The 13,194-nt window shown below is 40.6% G+C and overlaps 1 protein-coding gene across 1 annotated transcript in view; it reads right to left on the bottom strand.

Annotated features, from left to right (window-relative positions):
• rcan3 (regulator of calcineurin 3) overlaps positions 1 to 10,756 on the bottom strand; it is a 48,530-nt gene extending 37,774 nt beyond the window's left edge. Inside the window, exons 1-2 of the mRNA XM_022196721.2 lie at positions 10,593 to 10,756; positions 7,779 to 8,045 (exon numbers count right to left, since the gene is read on the bottom strand). Of these exons, the coding sequence (XP_022052413.1) occupies positions 7,779 to 7,988 (210 nt within the window). The 5' untranslated portion in view covers positions 7,989 to 8,045; positions 10,593 to 10,756. The remainder of the gene's footprint in view (positions 1 to 7,778; positions 8,046 to 10,592) is intronic.
• Between the last annotated feature and the right edge of the window lie 2,438 nt (positions 10,757 to 13,194).

Consider the following 13,194-nt stretch of genomic DNA (forward strand, 5'->3'; position numbering starts at 1 on the left):
CCTTCTTGGTCAAATAGTCCTTACACAGCCTGGAGGTGTGTTTGGGGTCATGGTCCTGTTGGAAAATAAATGATGGTCCAACTAAATGCAAACTGGATGGGATAGTGTGTCACTGCAGGATGCTGTGGTAGCCATGCTGGTTCAGTGTGCCTTCAATTTTGAAGAAATCCCCAACAGTGTCACCAGAAAAGCACCCCCACACCATCAAACCTCTTCCTCCATGCTTCACGGTGGGAACCATTTGTAGAGAAAGTCTGTTCACCTTTTCTGTGTTACACAAAGACACGGTGGGTGGAACCAAAGATCTCAAATTTGGTCTCATCAGACCAAAGCACAGATTTCCACTGGTCTACTGTCCATTCCTTGTGTTTCTTAACCCAAACAAATCTCTTCTGCTTGTTGTTTTTCCTTAGTAGTGGTTTCTTAGCAACTGTTTAACCATAAAGGCTTGATTGGTCAGTCTCCTCTGAACAGTTGATGTACAAAGGTGTCTGCTACAAGAACTCTTTGTGGCCTTTATCTGGGCTCTTATGAGATTATAAAGGCATTTGCTTGGGATGATGAATGGCTGAGATGTTACGGATGGTCTTGAAGAATGATGAGTTTTAATTCTGTAACTCTATGAATGGGACTATTTGGAAATAGTCAAATGTATTTTATGTGTATTTACACCTTGGCCCCCATCCCTTTCCCTAAGGACTACAGATGGAAATTAGCTTGGAAAGCTACAGTCTGGTACAAACATCTTTGCTCCTGAGCTTAATGTCATTGTACACTGTCCTGATAAATAAATAAATGAAATGAAATCTAATCTGAGGTGCTGTTAATTTGCCATTTTTGGTGACTGGTGACTCAGATGATCTTACCCTTGGCAGCAGAGGTGACTCTTGGTCTTCCTTTTCCGGGGCGGTCCTCATGTGAGCCAGTTTCATCATAGCATTTGATGGTTTTTGTGACTGCACTTGGGGATACATTCAAAGTTTTTGCAGTTTTCTGGACTGACTGACCTTCAGTTCTTGAAGTAATGATGGACTGTTGTTTCTCTTTACTTAGCTGATTGGTTCTTGCCATAATATGGATTCTAACAGTTGTTAAATAGGGCTGTCAACTGTGTAACAGCCTGACTTCTGCACAGCATAACTGATAGTCCCAAGCCCATTAAGAAGGCAAGAAATTCCACAAATTAACCTTAACAAGGCACACCTGTGAAGTGACGAAAATCATTTCAGGTGACTACCTCATGAAGCTCATCAAGAGAATGTCGAGAGTGTGCAAAGCAGTAATCAAAGCAAAGGATGGCTATTTTGAAGGTTCTAAAATTAAAAAAAAAAAACAAAAAAAACATCTTTTGACATATTTCACACATTTTTGTTTACCACATAATTCCATAAGTGTTCATTCATAGTTTTGATGCCCTCAGTGAGAATCTACTTATCTTACAACATTGTCAAACTACATCTTTTGTTTTTGTTTTGATTGAGAGACCTTTAGAGGAAGAAATTGCATACTGTGTGTTTAACCCTCTTGGACCTGAAGCTATTTCTGGGCATTTTTTGATCCTGTTACATTTTTACTTAACTTACTGCAGGCTATTTTTTCATTGCAACATAAAGACCTGCATTTCTATGGAAACCGCAAAACAGCACAGAAAGAACTCTAAAATGTCTTCCGTGCTGTTGGACAGAATTATAATAATGCAAAACTTAAAATTCAACTTTCATCTTAGATTACTTATTTTACAACATTTACAAAAACTGGAATCAATATGTGCAACATTTTCCAAGTGTCCACAGGTGATACCAATACTGAAGTACTGAACACAGCTGACTTAGGGTGAAGGCAGTGGACACCCTGGACAGGTCGCCAGTCTGTCACAGGGCTACACATAGAGTCAAACAAGCACACTCACATTCGCATCCACAGACAATTTAGAAACATGTAGAAAGATCCCAGGCCCAGGCCAGGATGCAAACCGGGAAAGGTAGCAGTGCTGACCACCGATCCACTGTGCAGTCCAAAATACAATCTGCCCTCTAAAATCTAACGATAAAAATCTGCACCAAACAAGAGTGTTGTTCTGCAAAACACTAATAAAAACAAAAACATAGACACACTAAAAGCACAGGTGTTTTCTGTCGTGGCTGATTGGACAATGACTGAAACTAGGTGAATAAAATTGAGTGAGGTCAGTAGAGTCTATACACTAATAAATATCGGCCATTTTTACAGCAGACATAATGTTAATATTAGTGTTAAAGTGGCCCATGACAGTCAGTCAATATGCACAATACCAGGGCCGTGACAATGAAGCAGCTTCACAGAATTCAGTATCACTAGCAGTATTAACTTTTAAATGTGTTATTCCTGTGTAGCAGGAAGACTAGGAGAAACAGAAATGAACTGAAGGTGGCAAATGAAGCTGGCACAGAATGACTAGCAGCTGATTAAACAGCAACATGTAGTTCAGCTGCTGTAATGAACTTGAATTTATTTTTTTCTCCGCTGGCCCAGATCCATTCTATTCACTTGGATTTGGCCACAAGCTGTTCAGTACTTTGTACTGTGGTATCTTTGGTTATCATTTACATGCTGCTCAGTGCCGCTGATTCAAAACGGCACAAATATGCCTTTTGCTGGTTTGCATATTCGAATTGAAATGAAGCACAAACTGAGACTCACTGGTACGCATCGCTGCAAAGCTGGCTGGGTTTGGAGCATACCCTCGGATGAAGGTGTAATTTTCTCCATCATAACAGATAAACAAATTTAACAGGAGAGTGTGGGGGCATTTTCTCTCACCTTATCCACTTGGTTTTAATTTGCTTCTGCCCAGGCAAGTACACCCTTTACTAAAAGGGCTCTGTAGAAAATGAGGTGTAAAAATGACTGTTAAAAAGATTACAGAGTATTGTTACAGATAATTATAATACGGTGCATAGTAAAACATTTGCGGCCTCAGTAGACCCTCAAATGTTATTAGAGAATGCAGTGGGTGACTTAAACTTGAGATCCTCATCAAAATGCAATCACTACTGCCGTTTAAACTGTCACGGTAAAAGAAAACACTGTCATCTTGTGAAATACTTGAGTGCTGCACCAGTTCAATTTGGCCAAATTGTTCATTCCATTGCTGTCTGTCTCCTTGTCTTAAATTGCTTTCTGCTTTCTTCTGTGTCATAAATAAAGGCAAAACAAGCACAGCGGACCAGTGAAACAAGCCGGGTCAGTGTACCAGAATAATATCCAGGCCGCAGCAAGAGCAAGAGGCCAGAGGCACTCACTCACTCTGCACTGCATCATGTCTGACCTTCACTCTGCCAAGCACCCGCTCCCTCACGTTCAGCCCCGAGGACCGACACCCAAAATAGATTATAGTCTGACACATGCAAACATATCACTACCACGCGTCTGCATTCAAATTGTACATACATGCATTGTATACGTACATTAAACGCGCGCGCACTCACTTTGCTTCTCACTTCACACGTCCTCCATCACGCTATCTTTAGTCCCTGATGTTTCAGCTGCACTCTGCTCTGAGGGTTTTCTTACTTTATCGTCCAACATGCATGAGTCACACTATCAGACACATTACTCCCAAGTGGGACAGACAGTGTCCACTACAGCCGTTCAACTTTTCACATACTTAAAGCTCTCCATCAATGCCATACTGCTAATGCTTTGCTAAGAGGAAGAGCTTAGAAAAGCTTTTCAGGAAAGATATAGTCGCTACTGTTAATATACTCAGTGAGCCAAATGTAAAGCCATTGTACTTGTAATTAAAAGTAGGTCCACCAAATTAACTCATGCATGCACAATATTTTTGGTTGTCGGGTTGCGCTGAGATGTACATCTCTGACGTTTCTGCCTCAGTGTCAATAACGTTTTTCCAGATGTCCTTGTTACTCAGGATAATCCATAGAAAATACTGTGGTCAACTGAAACTGAGTGTCCTGTGGATTATTTACTGTAAGAGGGACAATTCAGGCAGTAGAGGTGGTTGTTGTTGGGGACTGGAAATCAAAATCAATACTTTGTGGTCCAGACCAGACTTTATATATAGTGTTGTGCTGTAAAATCTTCTGTCCTTAATATGTGCCGAGGTGCAGTTTTGCAGCAAACTAAACACTTCTAAGTAGACAGCTAATGGCTAACTTGGTAAGCAGTGAACTAAGCCCATAGAAACAGCTTTAAAAACAGCCATGAAACTGAAACTAACTGATGGTGGCAAACACACCAAAAGCTTGCATAAAATGTTTTCTCAGAATAATGATTGTTGTTTAATTAGCCTTTGTTTAGAGTTTTGGTGCTGATTTAAACCAACATGCTGCTAATTTAAGACACTAGTTGATTTGGACAATGGTCATGTCCACATGCTTGTGTTGATTAAGAAAAGCTTTGCAAAAAGACCTCCAAATATTGTTAACTTAACTGCAAACTAATTATTGTTTTTAGGATGAGTGAATACACCTAACCCCAAAAAACTAATTGTATTCTTCTCTGCTGTAATAGTTTGGAGTGGAAACTTTAGAGATGACATCTCAAAGCTTTAAAAATCATCTTTAAATTCTCTGCATGGCCACATTATTGCTGAGAAAATATGTTTCTTTCACCCATTTGAGTGAACCAACTCATTAAACCAATATTTACAGATTTTTTTGACTTCTTGGCAAGGAAGACAGCCATCAACATTGATATATCACTTTTTCTTTTGTTCAGTCATCACTGTGCCATTTACTCATTTCGAAGACAGAGCATTTATTTGGAGTCAAGCTTACTGCCACTCAAAGAATCTAAGTCCAATATTCAATTACTTTTAGTTTTGTTTCTATCTAAACCTGAGGGGATTATCTGTCTCTTTATGTGTTAAATGCTCCACTGTATTCACTGACTAGACACTAACTTTGCTCATCATCCACTGGGTGTATGCCAGGTGGTGTTACTATGGGTTAATCAGAGCTTCACTGCTGAAAACAGATGCTTTCTGCAGCTGGAAATTAGGCTGATCGGAGAGGGAACGAAAGCAGTAAAGCTGTGAGCTGTAAGACCTCAGTGCTCTGCAGAGCAACTACACAGTCAATTCATAATTCTCTGTGACCCCTTTATCACATTGATCTATTGCTAACATAAAATATTGATTAAGTGCAACTTGGAATAATCTTAGAAAAGTGGAGAGAAGAAACCTTAAAAACAGTTTGATTTTCTATTGCCTGCATGATAAAAACATTTTTGCTTCGTGTTGTATTAGGCTTGCAGCTTGTGCTTGCTTGATTGCACCGGTTATGGAGTGAGGAGAGCTCAGGCTGACAGCAGCAGGAGCAGCGATGAAAGCTTTGCTCTGCACTGATTAGGCCTGATACACACTGGGCACTATGAGGGACGACTTATAATGGCTTCTCTGACCTTTGTCTTGACAAGCACACAAACTGCTTTGCCTTGTTACTTTCCCCTCACACACCTCTGCCTCCAACTTTCCCACCGCTTCCATACACTAGTTTTCTGTGGCTGCAGTACAGGCGATAATGAATCAGGAGCCATACCGGCTGCGGCACTGCGCAGAATGACTTCTCTGTGGCATTCTCTGTGACACAGGGAAACTAGAAAATGTCAAATGGGATCTTTTGTAGACACAATTATTGGAAATGCTGGCAAGGAGGAAAATACAGTGAACAAGAAGGTAGAAAAACAATTCATTAATCCAAAACCCTTTCATATGCTTTGGGGGAAAAAATCCTTAAGATCCTCAAAGAGCATCCAAACTTTTGATCTTTTTGAAACATTTACCAAATAAAAGTCACTCTCCTGGGCTTAAATGCTGCATTTCACTCTAACAATCAACATATGCAGGAGGAAAGACAAAGCTCATTTGATGTTTTAACTGAAACAGATCATTCATATCATTAAGTGCAGTGATGCAGCCCCGTTTAAAGAATTAAAATAAATACGTAAATTAATAATGAACAAAGTCATATCCGTAGAGATGTGATCCAGTTAAACCTCAGCTGAACTTCCTAAAGGCATCTCCCCATTTTAGCTAAAAGCTGGTCAGGGGAACAAAATGCTGCAGATAAAGAGAAAGTGTGCCACCAGGTTTTACTTACTTTTCACTAATGCAGAAGAAAGGAAAAGGCTTTTACAGCGTGCTAAGAGCTTCTTATAAATATGAGGGCACATGTCTCTCTCTCTCTCTCTAAAAGAGCACAGTGTGAGTACAGAAACAGCCCATCCTCCTGCATGCAGGCCTTTGAGAACAGAAACAGAAGGTAATGTCGGTGTTGGGAGGAAGCCAAGAGCCCAAAGACACAAAAATGTAGGTTGCCATGTCCCTGTTCTTCACTGAAGATGTAGGCAACAATTTTAGAGATGTCAAGTTTTTAGCACTTAGGAAAATGCTGAAATCTTCTAATTTTAAAATGAGATTCTGGGCGAATGTGTATGTGTGAAGAAGATCTAACAGCACTGCTACAAGCCAGAAACAACCTAATAAACTCCTTGTTCGTGCTCTAAAAATACCAGAAGCAACTCGTTTTTTGTTTTATTTTTTACATTTTTTCATATCTTATTCCTTTCTGCCCTCATTTTGAAGATTTAAACAAATGTCGAAAAGTTCTATTTTTAGCACGGCTCATTTAATTGAAACATATGGAAAACACTCTATTGACATGTTCTGACTGAAGGGTGCGTGGGTGGCATTTCCACTTAAAAGCCGGAGTGTGAATCGTAATGAAGTGAGGAGGCAAAAACGAAAGGGAGGGAAGGAGGCGGACTCCACCGCTAGGAGCAACGGGTGCACAAACAGCAAACTCACAAAGCAGGAGTGATTCATTTAAAGGGATTTTGTGCATGCGCCAGATTTAGCCTCTCTGCTTTGCATTTATATACATAGAACGGATAAATAAAGAAGGCCACGGAGGGAGACCGAAGGGGAATATTAAAAGAATTGAGGAAGGAGACGAAAGTTAAAAAGCAAGTTTTGCATATTGTGATCAGAAGAGGAGATCACTGAGACCGATATAATAAAGAGGGAGATGGATGAGGCTGATGGGGAGGCCAAAAGACTTGGAGTTACAGAGAGAGAAGAGGGGGAGATGTAAGGATGCCAACTGGAAGGATGGAGGGATGGTAGAGCAGCATAATTGGATTAGTAAGGCAGAAAATTGAAAGTATTTCTTTGTATCCTCCTCCAGCAAACAGAATCCAAAGATCCCAAATACTCCTTCTCTGGGAATCTGATAGGGCATGGAGAGAGGCTTGACATATCCTAGAGAGGCCTTAACAGAGAAGCTACAGTATGTGTGTGAGCACACAGGCACAAATGCAATCATTCTTTATGTCTGCAACATTTTCGTTTCAGATCCGTTACCAAGTCGACGAGCGTAAGTGAGCACAAATAACACAGTGATGTTTGAATGAAATGCACAGACGGCTGCAGGAAGGATGAGTGTGGCTCACGATTCTGTGCGATTCATGTTGTAATCCGCTGACCTGTATTCATGTTCACTGGCAAATGAATAACAACATCAGGTGTGTATACGTGTGTGTGTGTCTTTGCGCTCGAGCAATCGGCGGCCCAGTTTGAAACCTGGACTTCGACAGACAGGAGCAGAAGCTGTGTCCACCACGCACGTGTTGCTGGGCTTTGAATCCTGGATGAGCTGACACTCTGAGCACGATGACTCAGAGATGCACAAACTGACACAGCCAGGCACACAAACACGCACTCACGCGCACCGACACCACAGAAATGTGACCCAGAAAGTGAGCTTGCAGCGTCTCACCCTGTCCATGTCCTGCTCGAACACAGCTTCATGAACGCTGCACGCGAACAGCGCCGTGGGAAGGTCGCTCAGATCCATCATCTCCTCCGCCACGCCGTCGTGATCGCTCTCCCCAAACACCATGTCCTCTTCCTCCTCCTCATCCTCCTCGGGGTCGCTGCTGTAGGCCTCTGAGCCGTTGCTCCAAGCCTTGGAGCTCTCTCGCAGCATCTTGGAGCCTTTTTAGGAGGCTGCTGACGGGCTTGTGGGGACCAGAGAGGCTGGGAACTGGGGAGAGGGAGAGGTTAAGAGATTGGAAGTTGGGAGATGTGGTGACTATGTTGGTCTGATGTTTGTGGGAAAGTGTGCAGAATACGAGGAGGTGGTGAGATTACAGTGTCAGTAATGGTACTACACAGGCTTTGGGACAGACAAAAGAGAGGCACTGTAAGGAAAATTAAAAAGAAGGGGAAGACCAGAAAAACAAAAAGGACAGAGAAGCTAATTTCATGTTCAAATCTCACTTGTAGGTCAGTTTATTTTCCATCCTTTTTCTTGGTTCAACTACATCTGAGCATTAGCTGATGACTCAGAGAAAATCTACCATCTGCTCCCAGTCAGAAGTCTTTACAGGACAATTCTATTACCACATATTTATCGCGCTCCAAGCAACACTGGAGCTGAATGATGTGGAGAAAAACATCAAAACAATTGTGATTCTTCTCAAACACATTGCGATTTGATTTGCAAGAAACTTTTTTCTTAAGTCAAACCTCAGTTCAGTATATCCTCTGTAATAGATTTCAAACATGTTATTGAGCATTAACACACGAGTCACAGTAAAAAAGCGTGACTGTCACAGCAGAAGGACAGCATGACACAACAGCTTAAACACTGAGTCAGATGATCTGCAAACTGTACAAGAAGTGACTCTTAAATAATGAGACTGGCCTGATGTCAATTGGACCACAACATGCAAGTCTAAACCACATAGCATCGAAGGAAAAAGAGCGCTGAAAATTTCAACCTGCATGAGTGACATAAAATTGCATTACAGCATTACTTCCATTATTTAATAGACACCTTGTAGGTAAAAAAAATCGGAGCCTTTTTGATGCATAAGCTTTAGTCTCACATTAAAAAATATTTGGGTAAACCAACAAAGTAAAGCACAAAAACATATTTAGAGGGAATGCAGGTAAGTGCATTTCTTGACCTTTAAAATATCAGAGCATGAGGAAAAATGTCCATCAGTGTTTCCTAAAGTCCAAGATCCAGAAATGTCTTGTTTTGTCTGCAACCCAATGATATTTAACTATCAAAGAGGATTGGATAAAAGAAAATCGTAACTTATTTTCTTTAAAAGTTACTCAAACCTCTAAAGTGATTATCATAACAGAAGGTGGTTATTTTAATAGATAATCAATTAATCGATGCAGCCGTAGTCCTGAAATAAAAATCCAAAGAAAACTGTTTACTATCACAGAAAGCTGAAGAGAAAACCAGCGAACATTTAGATTTGAATGGATGAAAGCTAGAAATCAATATGGCATGTATGCTGAAAAAAAAAAGTCTGAAAGGACACAAAATGTGGGGAAACATTAAAATCAATCAGTACTTCCCATTTCACCTCTTTTTGGTACAGTAACGTTAGTATAGCTAATGACGCTGTGCAAACTTTTACCTTCATACTATGAACACTTTTGCACTTTTTATTTTGTATTAATGTTTTCAGCATTTTAGAACCCTCATAACTTAATATTTAGTGCTAAATACAGAAGATAGAAAGGTTCATTGATGACAAACACATTTGACTTCTGTTAAAAACTGCAACCAAAACCATTTTATATCTATTCCAGGCGACATATTCTTCCTTTGGATTAAGCATGCTTTCTTCTATAATCCATTTTGAGCATCAATATCATGGAATATATATCATAGTTTCAATGGTTTCCACCAGTTTAATGTTTATGACAGAGAGCAATCAAAAACAAGCATCTTTATTCTGGATGTGTTATCTGTTTCCTTGATAATTAACTGGAGAAAACTTCAAAAGCTGTTGGCCAACTTTTAAAAGGGTCGTATCACCACATGGGATGGTTGGTCAAAAACAGGTTACATCACATGAACCCTGGCTCATTTTCTAGCCGTGATTCCTACTGCTATGCAAACAGTTTTTCACATTTGGCTCGTTTACAGTGAAATGACCCACTGATGAAGAAAATGGCTGGATGTAGAATGAGTACTATGCGTAACCTCCATTCAAATATGGTTTTAGCAGCAACTCTCCCAGCTGCATACTGAGGACAGAGTGCCATCTACTGGTAGATGCGACTGAATGACGCTTCATCAATATTTGAAGCACAATAACATGTAAAATTCAACTCGTTGTGAGATGCTTAGGATAAAAAAACAAGAAGGACATCTAATTTAATGCATCAAAACAGCAAATTTTGGTGGAAACGCATAGAAATGGAGCAGAGGAAGGTAATGTTTCTCCAACATTGACTTGTCCACTGTCTAAACGGCCGAAGAGGATCGTGACATCAAAATTTGCCTCTCGTGTAGCCACCCGGAGGAAACCCCTGGTTATTACGTAAAGCCCTTACAAAATTGTGCCATGAGCGTTTATTATTACAGTATTCTATTTTTTTGTAAAAAAAAAAAAAAAAAAAAAAAAAAACGTTAAATGTGTTGTTTTTAAGCTGCAATAAATCTGAAATTTACACGAAAGTTTCCACAGACCGACATTTGCACGAACGCCGATGAAGTTACTGCTTTAATTTCTCTTTCGAACAGGCTCAAATTAAGATACTGTCGCCTGTTGTTACTCACCTCACTGGTGTGAGTGAAGGAGGCCGAAACAAGACATGCCAAGCAGATTTAAAATGACCGTTTCCAGGTGACTCTGCTGAATGACACAGGCTGAGGCTGCTGTGATATTTTGGAGGCTGCTGTCAGATGCGGGGGTGTTTGTTATTACCGGATTATTGGACACTATCTGATGCAGCCTAATCCAGCGTCGGGACTCGCAGGTGAGACCAATCAGAGGGCGGCTCGGGCTCGCAGCGACCAATCAGGAGGCAGGAAGGGGAGGATGCTCCGCGTCAAGATTGGTGGCGATCAAGCGGCGCAGTGGGAGCAGAGAGCCGAGTTCATAATTTCACAAGGACGAAGCGGGGAGACGAAGCGGTCCAGGTGAGCATCAGTCTGCTGGATCACCTGCAGTGCAAAGATAATGAGGTCTGCAGATATTTAGTGCTTCTAGATGGATTACAGTGTAGTTCTCTGGATCCACCTGTTGCACACAGAAATGAAGGTACTTCAGTATTTTTAACAAGTTGAATTTTTGCTACTTTTTTTTAACTGAACGATTTCAGACTTTTTTAAACGAGTTTCAAGCAAGTTAAGAATTTTAGACAGCACATTGAAAACAACAGATGTTGATCCATATTGAGTTGAGGTAAAATCCTTACAATAACATATATAATACAAATATAAAATTTAGGACCCTGTACTGTTTTAATTCAAATTTATCTGTTAAATGTAATTATCAATTTTGACACTCTGCAAGTTTATGTACCATACAAGTTTAAATGGCTAATTTAAACATTAGGATACAACCCTGCAATGTTTTATTATAACCTCATCCGGGTAACCTGTATGCTAAAACCCCATAATAAAGATATATACACTGCTCAAAAAATTAAAGGAACACTTTGAAAACACATCATATTTCAATGTGGGGAAAAGCAAACTGGATATTTTCATTGATATGGACCGGATAATGTGTTAGGAATGAAAAGATCCCACATTGTTTGATGGAAATGAAAATTATCAAGCCCCAGGAGGGCTAAATTCAAGACACCTGGGCATTGTCGTGCACCAGAAGGAATCCAGGACCACTGCACCAATGTAGGGTCTGACAATGGGTCAAAGGATTTCATCCTGATACCTAATGGCAGTCAGAGTGCCATTCTCCAGCCTGTAGAGGTCTGTGCGTCCCTTCATGGATATGCCTCCCCACACCATCACTGACCCACCACCAAACCGGTCATTTTGAACAATGTTACAGGCAGCATAACATTCTCCACAGCTTCTCCAGACCCTTTCATGTCTGTCACATGCGCTCAGGGTGAACCTGCTCTCATCTGTGAAAAGCACAGGGCGCCAGTGGTGGACCTGCCAATTCCTGTGTTCTATGGCAAATGCCAGCCGAGCTCCACGGTGCCAATCAGCGAGCACAGGGCCCACTAGAGGACGGTGGGCCCTCCGACCACTCTCATTACATCTCTTTCTGATTGTTTGGTCAGAGACATTCACACCAGTGGTCTGCTGGAGGTCATTTTGTAGAGCTGTTGCAGTGCTCATCCTGTTCCTCCTTGCACAAAGGAGCAGATACCTGTCCTGCTGATGGGTTGAGGACCTTCTACGGTCCTGTCCAGCTCTCTTAGACTAACTGCCTGTCTCCTGGAATCTCCTCCATGCTGTTGAGAATGTGCTGGGAGACACAGCAAACCTTCTGGCAATGGCACGCATTGATGTGCCATCCTGGAGGAGTTGGACTGTCTGTGGAACCTCTGTAGGGTCCAGGTATCGCCTCATGCTACCAGAAGTGACTCTGACCCTAGCCAAATGCAAAACTAGTGAAAAACAGTCAGAAAACATTAGGAAGGAAAAAAATGTCAGTGGCCTTCACCTGTAAACTCATTCTTGTTCTGGGGGTTGTTTCATTGTTACCCCTCTAGTGCATCTGTTGTTAATTTCATGAACACCAAAGCAGCTGTAAACTGACTAAAATCTTCCTCTGTTACTTACTTGACCAGATCAGTATCCCACATGTTTGACTGACTTGATGCAATACTTAGATTAAAAAGTGTTCAATTTTTCTGAGCAGTGTAGTACGTCTTAAGTGATTACTTAAAAGTTTATTGAATAACATTTGTTTTTAAGACCCTACAGTGTTGTATACATTTTCCCGATGTAAATATTAAGGTGAAGACTCTACAACATTGTATGACACATACTTACAAAACTCATTTAAGACCCTACAATATATAATACAAACAGACATAACGTAGAAATCTTACAATGTTACACATTATGCAAATTTATGGGGTTGATTTAAATATTAAGGGCCTACAATGTTACATATTATACAATTTTACCTGGCTAATTGAAATATTTTGGATAAAATCCTACAACGGTTGGGTACAATGTTATATATCACGAAAGATAAACTGTCCAAGTTAAATGTTTAGGCTAAGACCCTACACTGGTATATAATCTTCCAAATTACCAGACTTTTTTGGTTTTAATTAAGGTTAAGGCTCTACAACTTTACATACAGAAAACCCAACAAATCCAGACATCCCAAAGCAACAAGTTTCAAAAAGAAATCTGGTTGGTCAGAAACATTTGTCATGCACCAAACTGC

This window comes from Acanthochromis polyacanthus, chromosome 1 (genome assembly GCF_021347895.1).
Source record: "Acanthochromis polyacanthus isolate Apoly-LR-REF ecotype Palm Island chromosome 1, KAUST_Apoly_ChrSc, whole genome shotgun sequence".
In the NCBI taxonomy this organism is placed as follows: domain Eukaryota; kingdom Metazoa; phylum Chordata; class Actinopteri; family Pomacentridae; genus Acanthochromis; species Acanthochromis polyacanthus.